The sequence below is a fragment of the Cinclus cinclus genome, chromosome 6 (genome assembly GCF_963662255.1).
Source record: "Cinclus cinclus chromosome 6, bCinCin1.1, whole genome shotgun sequence".
NCBI lineage: Eukaryota > Metazoa > Chordata > Aves > Passeriformes > Cinclidae > Cinclus > Cinclus cinclus.
Genome location: NC_085051.1, coordinates 1,848,691 through 1,869,091, shown reverse-complemented (window position 1 = coordinate 1,869,091; position 20,401 = coordinate 1,848,691). Strand labels below are relative to the sequence as shown.

At 38.8% G+C, this 20,401-nt stretch overlaps 1 protein-coding gene across 1 annotated transcript in view; it reads left to right on the top strand.

Annotated features, from left to right (window-relative positions):
* HIPK3 (homeodomain interacting protein kinase 3) overlaps positions 1-20,401 on the top strand; it is a 62,776-nt gene that overhangs the window by 27,622 nt on the left and 14,753 nt on the right. The window contains exon 3 of the mRNA XM_062494263.1: positions 17,848-17,971. Coding sequence (XP_062350247.1) covers positions 17,848-17,971 — 124 coding nt within the window. The remainder of the gene's footprint in view (positions 1-17,847; positions 17,972-20,401) is intronic.

The following is a 20,401-nucleotide window of genomic DNA, read 5'->3' as shown; positions in this document are numbered from 1 at the left end:
TGTATGCTATAGAAGACAAAACAGAGATTGAGGGTTGTTCATTGTTGCCTGGAAAGAGTAGTAGTGCAAATTTGAAGAAACAGCAAAGTGTAATTAAGTCCAGTGGTTGTTGATAGGTTTGTTTACATTTGTGTGGCATGACAGCAGATTCTCTTCTTCAGCAGAATGTGGCACAAGTGTGAGAAGCGTCCTGACCTCTGAAGTGGAAATAGTTTCCTGATGTTGACTAAGAGCCTGTGTTCTTAGTTCTCTCTCCAGCTCATTGCTCAACGCTTGCTTCTCATGGCACTGCCACTGCAAGAGGAACAAAAAATTCTGCAGACAGGGCAGGGAACTTTATTTAAAAAAAAAAAAAAACAAGATGAAACAGCTGTACCCCCGCAAATGCAAACCAAAAAACCTCCACCCAGCACCAAACCAACCAAACAAAAAGCCGCAAACCCCCAAATGCAAAAGACATCCCCACCCAAAAAATGTATTGGGGAATGGAAGGGAGTGCATGCTCAGAGATAACTGTAGCTGTATACACCTGTACTTAAAGGATTCCTTCTCACAGCAGTGTACTGCTGTATTTAATTTTTCTTCTGTTAGGTCCTTTGGTTGGATGGTTTTTAACCATCCTGTGAAGAAACAAATTCTTTATGATGTTTTGCTTGCTTTAACTAGTATGTAGTATCTTGTGCCAAACTTCTGTAGGTCTGAGTAAATATCTGAAAAATTAAAATTAGCCTAGATTGTTCTAAAATATGCTTCAATGCTTGACTGAAATACTGTAATGTGGGGTTCTTCACATATTTCTACTAAGCATTGTCCTTTGACTGCAGTGGCTTGAGCAGGAAGGAAAAGTTCTTTATGCCTGTAAATTAACTTCAGCAGGAGTCATATTTACTTTGATGATGTAGCATGATTAGTTGTGTGGCTGGGGAGTTCTTCCATCACTTGGAAGCGTGTGGGTCTAGCAGGAGTGGAGGTCAGTCCTGTTCTGCCTCCTCCTGGTAAACACCCAAGGGTCAGCATCTCCCAGCCCAGCCCTTGGGGTGTGGAATGCACCTGGAGAGGGAGTGTTGGAGCAGCTCCCCCCTGCTCTGGGTCAGCAGCACTGTGGCCACAGTCGCTGGCTAATCCGTGTAATTATTTTGAGCATTTAAGTATCTGCAGTTAAGCAGCCAGGCTTTGCTGCCTTAATAACATCTTATGCAATGGGACCCTTCCCACGCTCCTGGCCGGCTCAAGGCGACGTGGCACGCTGGAATTTCAGTGTGCAGAAGAGGTGGGAGTGCAGAAAGGGACTATGTGCAATTAACAGTAGTTTCATTTGCAAGTCAAAATATCTATTTGCCTGTTTTTTGTTTTTTTTTGTTTTTTTTTTATGTTGAATGAACTGTGACACATTACTAGAGAACTGGTAGCTGAAAGGGATTAATAGCCTAGGTGGTAATTTATGCTGTGGTTTAACACAATCTTTTAAAATTTTTTTTGTCAAAGTTAGCTTTTAATTTAAACTGTGTTTTAAGGAAAAAAAAATTAATTTTTGTACTTTTCATTTATACTCAGACTAAGTTTCCAATTTGTTTTTTTCCTTTTTCATTAGCTATGGTCTTTTTCGGTTTATTGGACTCAGGTGTGACTTGTCTAATAAAAAGGCAAAAAATATGTCATGCTTTGAAACCTGATTTGTATAATTCGCATAATTGACAACTGCATGGTTAGGGGTAATGTTTTTGATACATTTTAAAATAACAAAAATAAGTACTCGACACACATTTCTGCGATCAACAAATGTATCTCAAGTAGACCTAGATGTCATTACAATATAATTTCCTCTGTAAAGGGGGAATCTTCCTATGCTCAGTCTCATTATTTTTCCTGTATCAAACATAACCCTTTCAGTAGAAGATGGGATGAGGCAGAGGACTGTTGCTAATAACTTTGTGAAGAATGTAAACTCAAAGATGCAGTCAGTCTCCAGTCTCTGTAGCACATTAAAGTTGTTTTATTTTAATTTGAATTAACGACATACCGCACTTCTTGCCTGGCGAAATTGCGCAGTGAAGCTCCCCAGTCTGGTTGTGTTTTATGAAACAGATTCTGTATTTGTTGTGTGAAGAGGTCCTGATGAGGAGCTGCTGTGTGGTGCAACAAGCAATTTTATTGCATGAGCGGCCAGCGCTTTGAAATGTGATCACTGGCTGCTGATGTTGCTGAGGCAGACAAGAGCTGGGAAATAGAGTAAATTGTTTTGGAAGGATGGGCTGATGAAATTTCCAAGCAGCCCTGTGCCAGTACAGTAGGGTAGCACTTTTTGCCAGTACAGAATGAGGAAACTGTAAGTTGCCTTCTTAGTCCTTCGTGCAGCCAGCACGTTGGCCTGGCCTGTCCCTAACAAACGTGTTTTCTTTGGATTGTGTTCCTTGTGTACTTTAACCTTTTTGGTTCTTCCCCTTTGGCCCTTCCTGGGGGTGTTTTGGGGCCCTTCATTAGGAAGACCTGTGCTCTGTCTCCCAGCCAGCATTATCAACATCAGGAAACAGAGAGTGTTGTTGGGAGACGAGGAAGGAAGTTAGGCTTCAAAATTCCCCAGTTTGGAACCAATTAGGGGTTTTTCTTATTGTTTTTGTTCCTGTTACTAAGCCGAACTTTAAAATGAATTCCCTTTATGTGAAGTACAGTAGTAACAAATGATGACACCACTTTCAGAGGTTTGTTTTTTTATTTTTTTTCCAGTTTCTTTCTCATTTTAGTTAGATGCTGCAAATGGAAATGAGATTAAAAACATGAGGGTTCTGCTTGTTCTTGATGATTCCATGAAAGCAGAGAGGTCAGAAGTTCCTCTTCCTTGTTCACCTCTGTGTTACCATCCCACAGAAATGTGAGGGTGAGGGCTCTGCAAAGGTGAGTGGTGCGGGGTGGGGCACATTTTCTGTCCCCGAATGCAGCTTTGTGCAGGAAAGGTTATCTTGAAGGAAGTTATTTCTGTTCTTTTCCTATCTAACATCTCTGTGTAAAACCTTCATATTGTGTGTGTGAAGAAAGTGAGCGTACATCTGAGGGTTGCTTTTGATAAGAAAAATGTAAACGTTTTTGTGAGAGGTATTTGCTGAGAATGCAGAGCTGGATTTGCTTTCCCTAGAAAACGTCTGAGAGTTGAGTTCCAGGCAATTGTAACTTTTAGTAAATAGTAGATTTGGATAGTAAATTTTCACAGCATCAAAATTGAATTGTCTTTAAATGAAGAAAAAAAATCACCAGTGTTGAAGATCAGATGATAGATTCTTGGTTGGCTGCTAAATGTATTTAGCCTTCCAACCTGTGACTGATGTATGGTCTAATTTCATTAGAACAGGTAATCCTGTGTCATGCATCTCTTGAATGTTCTTTGCAGCAGTTTTTTTTTAGAGCACTTTGGGAACAAATTCATGATGAGCTTGGTGTAATAGTTGCACACAGGATAAAGAAAATAGCTTATAGGTTTGTTCTGGAAATGATGACTTGACAGTAGCCTCTGGCAGTGGAATTTAGCTATCAATAGTGTGTTAATCCAGTTAAGTAGAGAGCCTTTCATAGGGAAATAAGAGTCATGTGTTCTAGCTAAATAATTACCTTTAAAGTAATCATACAACTTGTAAACATTGCCTCGATATTTTTGTGATTTCTTTTTTTGACACAGTTATGACACAGCAATAACTTCTTATTGAAGCAGTGGCACATGCAGTGGCTTTGGATGGTATTTATTTCAGAACATTCTTATCTAAAGCTGTGTTGATACATGTAAGCACTGACTTCATCAGCTAGTTTTTTGCCTGTTCCTGTTTACTGTTTAGAAAATTCCAAACGTATGACAGTTGTAATTAAGCTCATGTTTATACACCAGTTCTAAATCACAGCAAGCTTGCCTTGAGACACACTGATGATTTGGAGAAGTTTATGAAGCCAGTCCTCTGTTTTACCTGGTTAGTAGGTGTTCCCAGGGGTCAGTTTTCACCCTAGAGATGCCCTGGACACAGATCAGCTCCCATCCTCTTCCCCCTTCAGAGGCTGGGTGATGAAATCACCTAGAAGGAAGAAGAGACAGTTAAATGAATGCATGATGACTTCCTTCAGTTAACTCCTGGTGGAACTTTAATCTCTCAATTAATAGATTTTAAGCATATTTTTCTTTTCCATGCTGAACAGTGAAACAAAAACCACTATGATTTCACTTGTCTCTCATTTCAGTGGGTATACTGGCACCAGTGGGGCATAAGAAATACACAACACAGTGAGAGGTATGTGCTTATTCTGTAGAATGAAGCCTATTTTTGGTAGTCCTCTTAAATTTGGTAGGCTTGTTTTTGGTTTTTTTCTGCTGATGAAAGTATAATCACTGAAATTTGAACACCCTCTCCCCCTGACCTTGGCAGGTCAAGTCTGATGATGCTTGTTAGGTTGGTTGGTTGGTGTTCCTGGTTCCAGTTTACCATGCTGCTTTGAGGTTGGAAAGGTGATGGAATCTAGTGAGTGACAACCTGTCATCTGCTACAGTTCATATAAAGTTAAAATTAAATCAGGGCTATGCATTTGAGTCTGTTTTCATCATGTTTAAAGCAATAAAATTGATTTAGAAACAGGTCTGGCATCTTTGAGAAACCCTCACACCTACAGTTTTATAAGTCAGTAGACCTGTTTACATCAGGTGTAACTGCTGCAGCTCCATAAATTTGTCGTGTACTTACGGTTTTAAATTGCCAAAATGATCACTTCTTATTCTTTGGAGCTGTAACCACCTTGGGGAAAGCACTTAGTAATCATAATGCACTTTATTGCTGCATGGTAGTTAATAAGCCTTAAAGTGAACGCTGTAATATTATGTTGGCCATGCTTAGAGGACCTGAAAAGGTAGCAGAATGCAATGTTCTCTGTTTTGTAACAAGGCCATCTTGCTTTTTATTTCCAGGGACACTTGTTTGAGGTCACTAAGGTTTCCTTGGTACCTCACCAAAGCAGCTTTTTGTCTTTAGGTACTTACAGTACCCTACAAGGCTTCATAAGTCAGTGACATACTTTTTGTAGACTTTAGTGATGTTCTTCTTCAGATGAAAATTTATTTTAAAAATGCATCTTTGGGGTTATTTTTTTTTGATGTCTGCTGGATTTTGTCTTTCTCGGTTGGTTATTTTTATTTATGTTTGTAAAAATCTGTAATCTTATGTCAAAGTACAAGCTGATTTGCCCTAAGGCCATTTGCAATGTCAGAGACAGAAAATAATAATAATAAAAAAGAGTTTGTCTAGTTCTGAAATGGCTATTACAAATACCTGTATTTATCATTATGCTCTAATGGACTCTTCCTCATAAGGTTATGTTACCAGCCTCTAAATCTCTTTTGTTTTGATTTTGGTGTTGATCTGATACTGTTCTTGTTTCCAGCTATTTATTCTCAAGAGGCTGTTTCTGTATAAGGCTTCAAGTGTTCCAGCATCTCGGCAATTGTTTGATAATGGATAATTTTGCTGCTCCTTTCCCAGCATCATCATTAATGTATATGTTGTTTACAGAACCATGACAAGGCTGGTTGACAGCACCTCTTCCTGGGTAATTGTAAACAAATTTGTAAGCCTGTCTTGGCAGTGGGATTACTGCCAAGGATTCATTTAGTATATTGGCCTGCTTGTGGTGGTTTGTGCTACCCTATTCGTGGGTAATACAATTTCTTATTCCTGTATCGTCACTACTCCTTACTGCTTCAATCTTAAAGTTGCCATTTTGTGAGGAAGGCATTCAGGAAAACTGATTATGGGGAAAACCATGTTACACAAAAGTGCCACTGAGCTGGTGATAGTGATCCTGTCTGATTTCACCTATTAATTTTGGTCAGTGTCAGGGACCCTAAAGAACTATAGCAACTTGATGAATGTAGAAGAAAAGCATGAAGATTTCCCCCAGCAATTGAAGTGTGTGTGTAGGGACTGCTCAGACTGCAGGCAGCCAAGTAGGACATGGCTGAAATGGAGCTGTTGGTGGCTGCTTTTGGGAGGTGGTTTTTTTTTTCTTTCAATACGAATTTTTTTTCCCCCTCCCAATCTTAGCATATGCAGGTTACACTTATTTTTGTAGGTTGACTTCTTCCTAAAAGTGAAAAGCACAATGTAAAACTGCCAGAAAACTTAATGAACATGACCCAAAAGGAAATACTAACTCCGATAGCAAAGACACAGCAAGGCCAGTGCTGGGAGCCTTACTAAAAAGCAGTGACGTAATGCAGGGCTGGCCTTTGAAAGTTTGTCATATCAATTTGTGGTGTGACAGCACCACCTAAAAATAGTTCCTGGGACTAAGAAAAAGCAGCACTCTGATTTGAGGATTTTTTTTTTCCCATGGAGAATCTGTATATGCTGGCAACAAGCCAATGTGGAATTCTACACATATCCAAGGAAATTACAGATATCTTTTTAGTAGAGATTTGTCAACTGGACTTTAGTTTTCATCTTTTGAAGGAGCAGGGGTTCCTGGTAAACACTCCCGCTGTGCAGACTCTCATAATACCATAGCCTTTAGGGTAGTGTTCAGGATTTGGCCATCACATGCAAAGTAGTCCAACTTGACAATGATTTTATTTTTGCAATTTTTGTTAGCTATTGATGCTTTGAATTAAATTGTAGTTGGCATTGTCCTGGTTTTGTATTTTGGTACAAGTCATTTGAAAGCTGAACCCAGGATATCTTCCTGGCCTAGTATGGTACTTTGATGGACTTTATGTAGTGTATATTTCTATTCTCTGTTCAGGATGTATTTGAGAGTGCTTCATAATCTTTACTGATATTATATTAATGCATATGTAATAGCTCAAATGAAATGACAGTTGTGTTCTTGAAATAACTACTGCTGCTATTTTTTGAAGTCCAGGAAGTGTTTATTGCCATTCACACTTTCCCAGCAAAGCCTTGTGGGGCCTTGTGAAATTCTGTATAATTCTTTCTCTGCACTCTGAGAAGAGCAGGCAGTGAAGATAACTTCCCTTTCCTTTTCCTCTTGGAGACAAAAAGTTCTTCAGCCCCAGCTCAGGGCACTGAGCAGTCCATGTGCTTCAGCCCAGTTTGAGCAGTAGCTCTCTTTTGTAAATGAGGGGAAAGTTCCCTGTCTATTTGATCCTTGCTGCTTCTGTTATTATTGTCAACAAGTGTGCTTTTTCCTAACATGAGTGTTTGGCTATATTGGGAACAGAATGAAGTTTTTAGCCATAACTAATGATTTGCTTGCAATTATTTGTGTCCTGGATCAGACTCAAAGGGTTCACTCAGGTGAAAGGCTCCCATTATTAGCCAGTTATTATCTAGATCTCATTTTAATCTTTCTTTTTTTTTTCTTTTAAACTGCACTACCTGTTTTTAACTTCCATTTGCTCACAGCAACGTTTTAACATTCAGCATGATTAAAAAGAATTCCCAGTACTATCTGGTTACCCTGATTTGTTCCTCTGGTGCGGTGGTAGAGGGCCTGGGTTTTAGTGTTAGATATCAGGCAAGAACTGCTCAAAATATATCACCATTTATGTAGTGAGAAGAAGAAATGGAAAAAATCCCTACCCAATGCTTTAACGTTTGGGTAGATGCATTTTTGAATGTAAATTTACTTCAAAAATCTTTGCAAAGCAGGGCTTGCAGAAATGCTGGGGCTCTTTGCTGCAGTTGCATTCCTGTCATAGCATGTTGTCAGGGTCTGATGTGACATCAATTCTGAATGTAATAGATACATAGTTAAGCAGTTTATTTTAGGATCCAAAACTCTTCTAAGAATAGACAGGCTCTCCTTTCAACGGGAAAGGACAAATAAACTAAAATAGAATAATAGGGAAGGAAAAATAGGAAAAAAACAGAGAGAATAAAGCATCTGAGGAGAACAATAAAAGGAAAAACCAGCAGCCCAATGCTGGTGGGTTTCAAGGCTGGGGTGAAACATTTGGAGGGACCATTGCATCTGGAGTCTTTCAGTAGACTGGTATAATGGGAAGCAGGTGATGGGATGTGCTGGAAGGCTGAGGTCTTAACAGGCTAGCCTACCAAAATAGACTTGTGTAGTTTTCCTCATTAGCAGTCCATAGGTTGAATTCATCAGGGAGGGGAAAAAAAATAACCTTTAAATCTTCTAAAGTAATTTCTTCGCTTTGTCAGAGCATTAAGAGGTGGTTTTCCATTGTGCCCCAGAGCTGAGGTGCTGCTGTGTTTCCCTGTGGATGTGCTAGTGGGATTGCTAAGCCATGGGTAAGGATGAGACTTGCTCTGGTGGTGTCATATTTACACCATGGGTCTAATCATAGAAATCTGTATGGGAAAAACTTGCCAAGTCAGCCAGTGGGTTCACTTGCCAGAGCAGCATAAATTACTGCAGCAGCACTCGGATGAAAAGGAAGGTTAAATGTTCATGTGTACTGTGTGTTGGGTGTGTTTTTCTGCAGGGTTCACTGGAAGTTACAGGTTCCCCCAGGACATTGGGCCAGACATGTAACTCTTGGGTATGAATCCAACAGAACATTCAGTACCTGGAAACATTTAAAAATACTTTTATTCACCAAAAGGTCTCTACTAGTGTAACCTTGAGAAAGCAGATTTAATTTCATCTGCTCCAGTTGCTGATCTATAGGTTTTCTGTCATAACTTTCATGTTACTATTCTTTCTGGTTTTTTTGTGTTTAATTTAGCAGCTGGCATACGTACTAAGTATCTAGATGTCAATTTATATAGGGGAGCATCCAAAGTGAAATGGATTCTGGTGTTCCATTTATTTAGTGAACAGGACATGAATCTCCAATGTAAAGCTGTGGCATCAATACGTGACATTTTGCAGGATAGTACTGTTCAATTGTATGTGCTTTGAATATTTGAATTCTAAGTGATCATGTTGCTGTTAACAGATATTTTTTTTTTAATACTAGATTCTCCTACAAGTCTGTTGCTTGTTTGTCTTTCAAAATTAATCAGCTTTAGCAAGTCTACTGTTTCTGTTTATCCTGATGTTATGTTGTCAGTGTTGAATCTTGATTTGACAATGTTTTTATAATCCAGTATCACCACATAAATTATCTCTAATGAAAATAGGGATTTTCTCAAAGATTACAATGTTTTTACTTTTTTCTTTTAATTTTTGGAGAGCTTTCAGTAATTTAAACAATGTAATTTGAAGTCAAAATTTGTCAGTCTGAGTTGCAAAATTTCCCAAGAACATCACTTTGCATCACTCAGATGGGCACATATGAGAAGCTTCAAAAATCCTGTTCACAATGGACGAGGGTGTGAGCAGATTTTCTTACTCTCTGCAGTACCTGTGTGGTGTGTTCATCTCCAGTGCAATGTGTCTGCCTGGAGAACTGCTGTGCAACAGCTTCGTGCTGGAAAATGGTGTCAAATAGTTCAGTAGTTCCGTGGTTTGTTGAACTCTTGGGCTGAGCTGCAGACCTGCAGCAGGCAGGTGTCTGGTTGCCCTGTTTGGGAGGGCAAAATCTGTTACAAGTGTTGCTGAATAATGGAAGAAATTCTCCTTTGTGTCTCAGGTTTGGCTTTTACTTGGTATTGTTTTGGGTTTTTGTTCTTTTTCTTGTTTTTGGTTTGTTGTTTTTTTGTGTGTGTGTGCAATTTTTAAAATTTGGTTTTGGGTCTTTCTGTTTTTCTTAATAGCTGGTTAAAATAAAGTTGTGATTCACTTGATTCTTGACATAACAGCAACATCCTTGTGTTCTCAGGGTTTTTTTTGTTTTTTTACCTGAACTATGCCAGTAACAGAGACCCTCATGCTAATCAGTCATAGAAAATAATTCCTCTTTCCACTGCCTTGTGTCTGCTGGGCTTTGTCACAGCAGGTTGTGTCTGTTGGCATCTTTAGCACCACCATAACTTTGTACCCTCAGTCCAGCTGTAGGACTGTTGTCATCAAGGGTTAAAACACAAAAAGCCTTTGCAGAAAACTGACTTACGAGGCCTTGGCATTCTCCACAAGGATGCTACAAGCAAATACTGCTGTGCTTTTTACTCTTTTGTAGAACTCTGCACCTCCAGTTGATGTGTCAGGGCACTGCAAGTCCACATAGACCCATACAGAGTTAGAAGTTGCTATTCCCAAAGAACCAGCAATAACGAAGCAAAGCGGGGAAGGAATTAAGTTCCAACATGTCTGAGTGTCAGGCCTTGAAACATCCCACGCTGTGCTCTTCTCTTGTCCTCCTCCAGAGCTGGAAATCTGTGCTTGATGTTCTCCTTGGGTGGAGGTCAGCTTGTGGCTGCCAACAGCCCCACTGCTTGGCCTTCCACAGCTGCCTGTGCTTGCCTGGGCTGCAATCACTGCTCCAGACAAGAGATCATTTCAGGTCTGGTTTTCTTCAAAAATAACCTGGACAATTCCACAGCTCATCTCGGGGGTTTGTTTTGTACAAAACCTCGGTACAAGGATGTTTTCCTTTTTCTGGGCAGAGGCAATGTCTGTGTGACCATCTCTTGCAACCTTGGACCAGTGCAAGGGTAAAGCACTGCAGGGTGGCCCCACAGTTAGGCGTAAATCCTACAAGCACACAAAGGCTGTTGTCCAAATTCAGTTATTGGTAAGTAACCTCATCTGACACTTAAAATATTGGCACTTTGCTATCCAGAATGTAAATGTATTAAATAGCAGGCTTTATTTATCAGTAAAGCATCTGAAGAGTTGATAGCTACACCATTTTGTTCATTCTGTTGCTACATCAGTATCTACTTTGCTTAATTTTCATGTAATTCAAAAACTGCTTAACTTATCAAGTGTATAAATAAATCACTTGGTAAATCTTTTCAAGGAAAATCAAAATCATGAAAAGGCAGAAGCATAAACATCTGGTTTTAATAAAATCAACTCCTTTCATGGGAGATAGTGGATAATTGAAAAAGAGTTTGCTGAAATCGCTTGTTTCATTATTCTCATCTGAATAAATCAAACAGGAATAACAAAATGATTATCTTTAGTATTTTTGGTAATTTGTTAGAGAAAGTGTATTAGCTTAAAATTTGTACTTGCTCTTCCAAAACTGTTTTTCAGTATCAGGAAAAAGATCTAGCGTCGTTTGTTTGTGATTTTTTTATTTGAGGAAATGACCTAGGATTTAATTTTTTTGTCTCATTTAATTTCTTGTTGAATTTCCTTTTCCCCATTCAGTTATGAGCCATAAATTCTGAAGATTTTTTTTGCAGTACTTGCTTCTTTTTTTAAGTAGTCACGTATGTGGGACACTTTCTGTATAAGATTTTTAAATCCTTCTCTAGGGTTCAAAGTTAAACTGGCAGCTGCATGGCAGTCTTGTACTATATATATATATATATGTATATATATCTTCACTGGGAGGCTCTGAGGGGAAGTAGGTCTTTTCTAGCTGTTGAGCATGCATAGTCCTATGGAAATGTTTTATTAGGCAAAAATGAGGTTTTATCTTTCAGGGCAGAAAAACTCATACTGTGGCCATAGGATTTTACAGGAGATTCAGTGACTGATTTCCCTGTCTTCACTACCACTTCCCATGCATTAAACTCCTTCAAAGGAGGAATGAAACTAGGAATGAGAGGGTAACTTCCCATATTAGCTTGAACATTATTCTCACTGTATTTTAAGGTACATGATGACATAGCCTTGAATTGCAGGGCATGGTGGGATTGAGTCTTTCCTCCTACCTCAATGATGTCCCTGTCCAGTTTAGCTAACATTTCCCGAGTCTGTGTCTGAGCACTTGTATTTTTTGTTTCCAAGTCCTGTTACATTCTTAGGGTTTAAAAAGATACCCCCCATCAGAGTTTGCTACTTATGTACTTCCTAATGCCTACTCATAAAAGAGTTAAAAGAACCCTAGAAAACTGCAAAGGTCAGGAGTGTGAATGTGAATCTAGCATTCACTTTTTCTTCACTGATTTGCAGCAGTGTTCCTTCCAAAGGACAGGGAGGAAGGCTCTTTGCCAGGTATTGTGTACCATACTTTCACTTCTAAGATCAAATATATGTTAGCACATGACACTGCCAGTCTGCATTCTGACATCTCAGTGGGCTTAAAAGCAAGAGGCAATGAAGTCAACTATAAAAATGTTCTTTGGAAGTGCAGTTGAGTGATTCCTTTTTTTTTAATGTGTAACACAACTATTTTAAAGACTCCTATAAATTTTATTGATATAATTCTTATTTTGACAAAATGACACTACAAGTAACAGTTATTCAGACCATGAGGAAGATTGTAGAGACTAAAAGATTGTACAGAACATTGTAGTTTGGGTCAAGGGATTTGCTTGGGTAACTTGTATATTTGTGCAAGAATAGTGGTTTTAATATGTAGGAAGTGAGATATATGTACGTTCTCATATCAGCAGTCTGTGTGTCCTGGTTTTTTTGTTGCTGGAGAAAATTTACTGTAGCACAAGGTTGAACTTTACTGTCTTCTGATGCAATTTTCTTACAGCTCTACACAATTGATGTTTTTGTTCTACATGGATTCAGCCCTTACTGTATAATCTAGAACTCTTGTAGATATTTTCCTGTCTATCCATTCTTAAATACTCCTAATATTTTTTATCTCAACAGTGATTCTGAGAGTAATTGTAATTCTGGCTTTAAAAATCCACTTTTATATTTACACCAGTCTTTATCTCAAAGTGGGTGGGGGATTCCTTGGTCTTCTGGAGTGAGGCAGGGCATTAGAAACACCTGTCTCCTTCTCTTCCCTTATTCATGATATAATTTGAGTAATGTTACTATCATTCATTCTTCCCTGAGGCTTTATAGTTCTAACCAGGGTTTCTTCTTGTACCCAGATCTCTTCAAGTCTTTAATTTATATTGTTCTTTTCTGCGTCTTTTCTATTTGATGTATCCTTTTTCAGATGGGGGTGACCAAAACTGAACGCAGAATTCAAAAGTGAACACACACTATTCAAGGTGAGGGAATATCACTAGTTTTATATAAGGCATAATAATTTTATATATCTTTGTCCTTTAAAAATAAATACTGGTGTCCTGATTATTTTTGCTCCCAGTTGTAAAATATTTTTCTTGAGTAATCTGTAAAGTTGACTAGATTTTTCATTGAAAAGATGGTTAATTTATAATCATAATTTCTTCCGGTTAATTAATTAATGTCTATGGTTCATTAATTTTCACTATGGTTTACTCTACGCCATGTATGCTCCACTTCCTGTTGTTGTGTTGATTTAACTGCATATTTGAAATTCCTTCTGAAGAGCACCATGAATCCACTGTAGAGCCAACTGATCTTTATATCCTTCATTATTTCCAGGTTTTGTCATTACATGGTTCCTTCCCATTTCATCCTTCAGATCACTGAAGTGTACTTTCCTGGGAGTTTTTTCTGGGTATTGCCACCTTGATTTTGATCCCTCCAGCCGGGAGTCTTTCCTATGTTCTTGAGATCTTGAAGAAAGGTTTGCATTCCTTCAGGTACATGGTAAAGACTGGTAGTTGAAGAGAATGAACTGTACATGAGAAAACTCATCAGAATGCCCACTGCCACATCTCACTAACTTATCCACTGCATCTGATCCTTCTCTTAGGCCTCCTTTCTTTGGGAGAAGAATTGCACATCTCACAACCTGTGTGTGGTTATTCCTTCCAGAAGGGATGTGCTTGCATTAATGCTCATGATGGTAGCAGGGGGAGAGATGTTCTCAGGCTGGTAATCTGGTTTGACTTCAACCCTTGCAAATTGGATTCATTTGCATGAATTCTCCATACCAGGACTTCCACCAGGTCATTAATAATAATAATAATAATAATAATAATAATAATAATAAAAATAGAGACATCCCACCCTTTTGACGGCTTCCTTGCATTAGTATTATCATGGTGGTGTTGTGTTGTATCCAGGGTAGGAAATTATTGAGCACTGTTAGCACAGACAGTGGTAAATAGAGGTAGTGAGGTTTGGTAGTAAAGTTTGAGGGCAGGAAGGCTATTTCTATACTCCCCACCCTGGACATCAGCAGGTGGTCAGTAAATAAACCCGTGCTGTGATCAGCAGTCCATGCACTGACCCTCCCACACTGCCAGGGAAATAGAAATAAAAATCGATCAACCTTGAGTCTCATTTCCTTGTTCTGATGTGGAGTGTGACTGTGTTATAGGACCTGCAGTGGGAACGTATTTGAGAAATTATTCCTGCATTCAGCCTAATTTTTCATGAAAGTACGGTTCCGGGAAGCTGCTGTTACTGTTTTGTGCTGTTCTTCAGTTGTTACTTTGTGCAATGACTGTTGGGTTTTAGCTTTTTCATGTAACTTCTGCTCTAAATTGGATTTCTAACCAACCATTTCTAGGTAATGATCATCTGAAATGGTTTGACTTTTTATAGATTTTTTTATTACTTATTTTCTTAGTATGGGTAATTCTTGCTCTTCATTCTTTGTTCCCCCAGTGTAAGGGTTGGAAGAAATATTCAGTTTTATGTTACTACTCTGCAGTTTTGATTTTTTTAGCAAGCTTTTGCTGTTTTTTTTTTTTTGTTTTTTTTTTTTTTTTTTTTTATCCTCCATCAAGGAACTATCTCATTTTTCTTCAAATTTGTTTATTTTGTTGCTTTATTCCAAGCTGGCTAACATGCTGAAGCTAAATTATTTTATGAAATATTCTGGTCTTTGAACAAGTTGATGGAACAAATGGTCTGATTTCTTTTCTCATAAGCTTACAAAAAGACATAGGATAGTATATGTATTTATGACCTGTGATGTAATAAATAGAAATGTGACTATCCAAACAAGCAGCTGAATCAAGTATTCATTTGTGTCTTTCGTCTTTTTAGATCTTCCTAATTGTAAAATCTAAGTTGTGCTGGTTTATGACAATGTCTTTAATTAATTTTTAATTTGCCCTGATAAGAAGAAAATAGGTGATTTCTCTCTAAAATCTTGCTTTTAATTTAAGTACATTTAAGTAAGATTCTAAACTTGTTTGGAAAATTCTGGTGTTCTCCTTGCTGATGTCTTGGTATGGGGTAACAGGTGCTGCTTGCTGAGGTGGAGATTGTGGTATCTTCTTTTGAACATCTTGTGATCTGCAGTAAAAACCAAGCAGGATTCTGTGTGTGAAGTGCTGTTTTTAGAGAGGGAAATATTAGGTTACACTGGTTTTTGAGTAATCTGATGTTAAAGTGACTTCTGGGACTTCTGCAATTCCTACCACTCTCATGTCTATGCTTCTAATTAGAGAAGGGAGTATCTTCCTTTTGAGGTGCATGGTGAAATATGCCTTACAGGAGAAAACAGCTGTGGATCATCTTAAAAATTGAAGAATTATTCTCTCCACTTTAACACTTTTCTCTCCAGCTCTCCAGACAGATTTTTAACAGGAACTTTAAAAGAAGGAGAGACACAAGCAGGTGTTTTTGAGCATGACGTTAACAAACTTTAATTTAACAAAAGTATTTGAGCTGGTTAAGACCGCTCCAAATGTAATCAAACTTAGTTACAGTTCTCCTGCAACTTAATTGCTGTGAGAAAATTGCTCCATTTGAAAGACTAACATGAGTTGTGGCAAGAGACATTGGCCCCAAAAGAACAGCAGCTCTTCATCATCCTCTCTTCAAGCTGGCCTGAACATGTTTTCTGTTCCCTGTGCTGCAGAATGGTGCAGGTAGCTGTGCTCAGGAGCACATTTATTTCTTCTTTTTCTGGGTGGTGTGTCCAGTGTTGGCAAGTGAGGACTTCTCCTCTCCTGAAATACCTCCCTTTTCCTTAAACTTATTTATTAGTGCTTTTCATTGTGAAAACCCTACAGATTACTGTATTTTGAAACACAGTTTTGGTTTTTTTCTGGCGTCGTGTCTACCCTCATCCTTCTTTTCTTTGCCACCTCGTCTCCCCGAAGGGACAGACTGACGGACTGCAGCTATTTTTGTATTAACCATTGAGTAAACCTAAGAGGTTTTACAGGGCTTATTTTAGCAGAAGCATTTGTTAAAGCCCCTGTATCCATAGGCTGTGTGTATATTCATTAACTATTCAGGGCTGTAACATAATACAACAAAAGGAAGTGTATTCTAACAGAGATCTGTAACAACCATAGGCAGACTGGCACCCAGCCAGGGGAAAGGCAGACATTTCTCACTGCTATTTCTGTCTTGTGGCATCCAGAGAGACTGAATTGATTTCTTGGATAACGAAACTAGCTAAGACTTACTGCAGTGTCACGATCCTGCGTTGCAAAAATACATATGTTTGATCCCCAGAAGTTTATTGTAGTCAAATCATTGGAGGCAGTGGAAAAGTGAGCCTCTCCAGTTTCACTGCCAGCGTGACGAGATTTAGCCTTCATAGAATCACATCCAAAATGGTTTGTGGCAAGGATGGGGAGAACCGAAGTGCTAGCATGAATGGAAGGTATATAATTATTTAACAGAATATCCTGTCCTGTAGATTTTCTTATCCACGTAAAGTGTTGGATTTTCCCTGTGGCAGAAGCCTGAGTGGTTTTACTGCTCAGAGATGGGGCAGAGCACTGGGAGTCCTTTCCCTGGTGGTGAATGTGCATCCTTGGAGCTTGAAATATGTCTATGTAGAACTTCTACCAACTACCCCTTGTGAAAAGGGATGGAGATGTTTCAGCTCTTGGCCTGCTCTACAGCTACAAGATAGCTTCTCTGTCCCAACATAGCATAAAACAGGAATTCGTTGCCAATCCAGTACATGCCAGTAATTTAAAAGAATATTTGGATAAAGGTAAATGTCCAAGGAGAAAACGATATGTTGGTATTTACTATGAGAGGAGTCTGTTTTGTGTGCGAAATGTCAATAGACTACGCCAGGATGTGCTGAAGGGTAAGATTTGTGAGCTTTTACCCAGGTGAGAAATCCCACGTTTCCTGATCAGTTGGATGCTCCTGTTCTGCCCAGCTGCAATGGGAACTATGCTCTTGGTTTTAACCACCTTCCTACTTTCTGTGACATGCTAAGCAAACAACAGATTGTCTGCTTTAAAAGTAGATCCCTTTAGAGTGTGATGCTTTAAATAATACTTTACATCTCTAGGTGTTTCTCTGTGTTAGAATGCAGATATAAATTAATTCTCTTTCCTTTTGTTAATAGCTTGAATGAGCTGGGAGGGAAGGTTTTAAAAGGACAAATACAATGAAAATGGATATTTGTGAAACACTTGAGTTCCATTCCATGTGAACAGAGATGTTAAAAACCCCTTTAGCAGCTGTGTCAATACCAATTTTTCTGGTTCTTGAGTGCAGGCATAAATTCAGATGGTGTTGGTTAAACAATTCACATTTGTTTTGGGTGAAAAATAACACCTGCTCTGTTTAGCAAGTGCAGTGCTTTCATTTAAGTGATTTAAAAATTGATCACATTCAACTGATTTGAGTACATTAAGGGATTTGCAGTTACGTAATTAAATTGATATTTTAAATAGCTTTAACTGTACTGTACAGCTGAGAAGTGTTCAAGTGGATTTTCAGATAAAACTTCTAGGTGCTTTTTTGGTTTTTTGAGATAAAAGATTATTGTGTTTGCAATATACTTACAGACGTATGGCATTGAGTGGACAACTCATTTGAGACACATTGGAAGAAAGGCAAAAATTCTGAATCGAGGACATGCTGTTTTCCAGGCATATCAGTTATTTTCACGTACATAGCAAACTGGTACTTGTAGGGAAATAAAACCATCTTGGAGCTGCAAAATACTACCACAGGTTACCTAGATAAATAAAAATGCAATTTCTAATGGTATGATTTTATTGAAATAATTATCAAGAAACGGATTTTGTTTTGGTTTTTTTTTTATTTTTTTGTTTGTCATGTTGGACTGTTGACTGACCTTTCTTCCCCAAGGACAAAATTTCAGTAACCTTGTTTAATTTGCAGAGCACCAGAGATCATACTGGGATTGCCGTTTTGTGAAGCCATAGACATGTGGTCCTTAGGGTGTGTGATTGCAGAGCTGTTTCTTGGATGGCCACTCTACCCAGGAGCACTGGAATATGACCAGGTAGTAGAATAAATTTCACAAGCATATGCACACTTTCTGCAACTTGAACATTTCAGATCATTATATCCAGAGTTTTAAGCTAATAATATTCCCTATTATGTAGCATTTCTTCAAGTCTGTTCAATGCTTTTAATTTAGCCTTATTGATTGTCTTGATTCTGAACGAGACTGTAGATTGTGCTGCTTTTTTTGAATTAAATTTCCATTTGTCCTCCTCCCTCCATCTTACAAAATAGTTTTTGTTATTGAAGCTCCTTTTTCTGATGGAAACCAAAGTTTGCAGCTACCATCAGTGCATTACAATCTCTCTTTCATTTGTCATGAACAGGGTAGACTCTGGAATGTCTATTCAGATGTCAGGATTAAATGTGTTCTGAATACTGTCTGATACTTTCTGGAAACCCAACAAAGCTCAAGGATTTGAGAGCCTGGTCTTCACGAGGAACGAGAATGAACTCTCACAATCCTACTGTAGATAGGCAAGGGTAAAGCTTGGAGCTCTTAAAGCTCTGCCTTTGCTTTGTTGGAGTTCTCAGCTACTGACACCATCAGCATTAGTGAGCAAACTTAATAAAACCCCCCATTGTTTCTAATAAAAGATGCAGAACATTTTTATTTTGAACACTTAGAAAATAATGTGGAATTTGGAAGTAATGTAATTAGCATCCTGACTATGCCCACCTGGTTTTGAACTTTGCAAGTGAAGCAATCTCTTGAAAATCCCAGAAGGAGCAGCACTGGCTTCTTGCTAAATTCTGATCTTTGATTCAGCATTTAGTTCAGAGGAGGTTGTTTTGGTTATTCAAGTCCTACTCATGGAGTGGGCTTTTGGCTCCCTGCACTTACAGATCAGACGTACTTTTTTGAAAATTTGCTTGTTAGAACCATTTTTCAGGGGATATATTAATTTTGTGTTGATGTTGGTCATGTTTCATATTTCAGTTTCCATCATTTCCACAAAATGCAGCATATCACTTGTGGAAAGTGAGCCAGGAATGGAGTATGGGTTGATGCTTTCATGCATTTATAAGACCTTTTTTGCACACTGTTGCTGTTAAAATGGAAAATTAAAGAGGAAACCTCTAACAACCTGCTGTTCTGTTTAAGGATAAAGTGAAGGCATTTGTTTTTTGGAGAGAATCTCTAATGCTCTCTCAAAAATTTCCTAGAACTTGGCAAATTTATTTACCGCTTACATATCATTCAAGTTTTCTGGCAGCCTCAGTTACTCACTCATCTAGCAACTTGCCTGATGCTCATGTTGGGGAGGTCGTGGTGGAAGAGGGGCTGCAACCTCCTTTGCACCAGCAGGAATTGCCTTACTTTAACCAGCCTTGTAACTGTGCTCCAGCAGGTCTGCAAAACTTGCTTTGGAGAAATTGGATTTGGGATTTTTCTCAGTTTCCATGAGTACAGCAGGAATAGGAGATGGCTTCCCAGGGAGTTGCTGTCCTCCTGCTATATGGTGTGTGTCACTGAGCAAACAAATGGGCTTTGTGCTGCATTTCCCCCTGTCCCCGTGGTGTGTGGCAACCAACACACTGGCCCTTGAAAGGGAGCTCTTAGTTCCTAAATTCATTTGTGGTTAGAGGCAGGAACAGCTGTATTTCTCAGTGGAAAACAGCCCTGTCTTCTGAGCTTTAATACTCATTAGAAACAGACACAGGTGCTTAACTGCTGAATTTCTGAATTAATGCACTGGCTTTTCCCCTCTGCTTTTTGAGACTGTTTGTTTTCTGGGGACACTATAAATGATCTAGAAACATTTCTGGTCAGAGCAGGATTCTCCTTACTCCCCAAGGTAGGGAACTGTGGAGGATACTAAACACCAGAAGTTGGCAGCATTGTATTTAGTTCCTCCCCATTTGGTCTGTCACTTATTTCTCAGCAGAAGCCTTACATGTTCCTTCTACTCTCTACTGCCCATCAGTTCTTCTCCTCTCAGGTGCTCCCAGCTCTCAAGTCCTCTCTCTTTCATTGACTTTATCTTCTCATCTCTCAATTTCCGATTTGGTATATTTGGCCACTCTCTCCTTTTGATTCTTCCCTTTCTTCTCTCTTATTCCCTGGCTACTCCTCCTATTCCAGGGGCTGGCTCAGCCCAGCAGGCCTTCTGTGGTGTGGGATCTTGCCCTTCAGAAGTTCAGCCCTGGTTGCTGGAATCTCTACCCTCTCCATCCTGACCTGCAACGAGCTTGGTTTTCAATTATTGCCAATTGTTGTTCCAATTCCAAGGTGGTTTTTAATTTTGAAAGCAATACTGCCTCTAGGATAACTCTCCCCTTGTAGAGTGAGTTAACATTACATGCACAGTAGTTAAAACACATCATGTTTCAACAGATTTCTGTTGAAGCCTCAAAACTCAATTTTTCTAGGTAATCCATTGATCACCAGCTATGATAGGTAATGCAAAATGCATAGTAAATCATA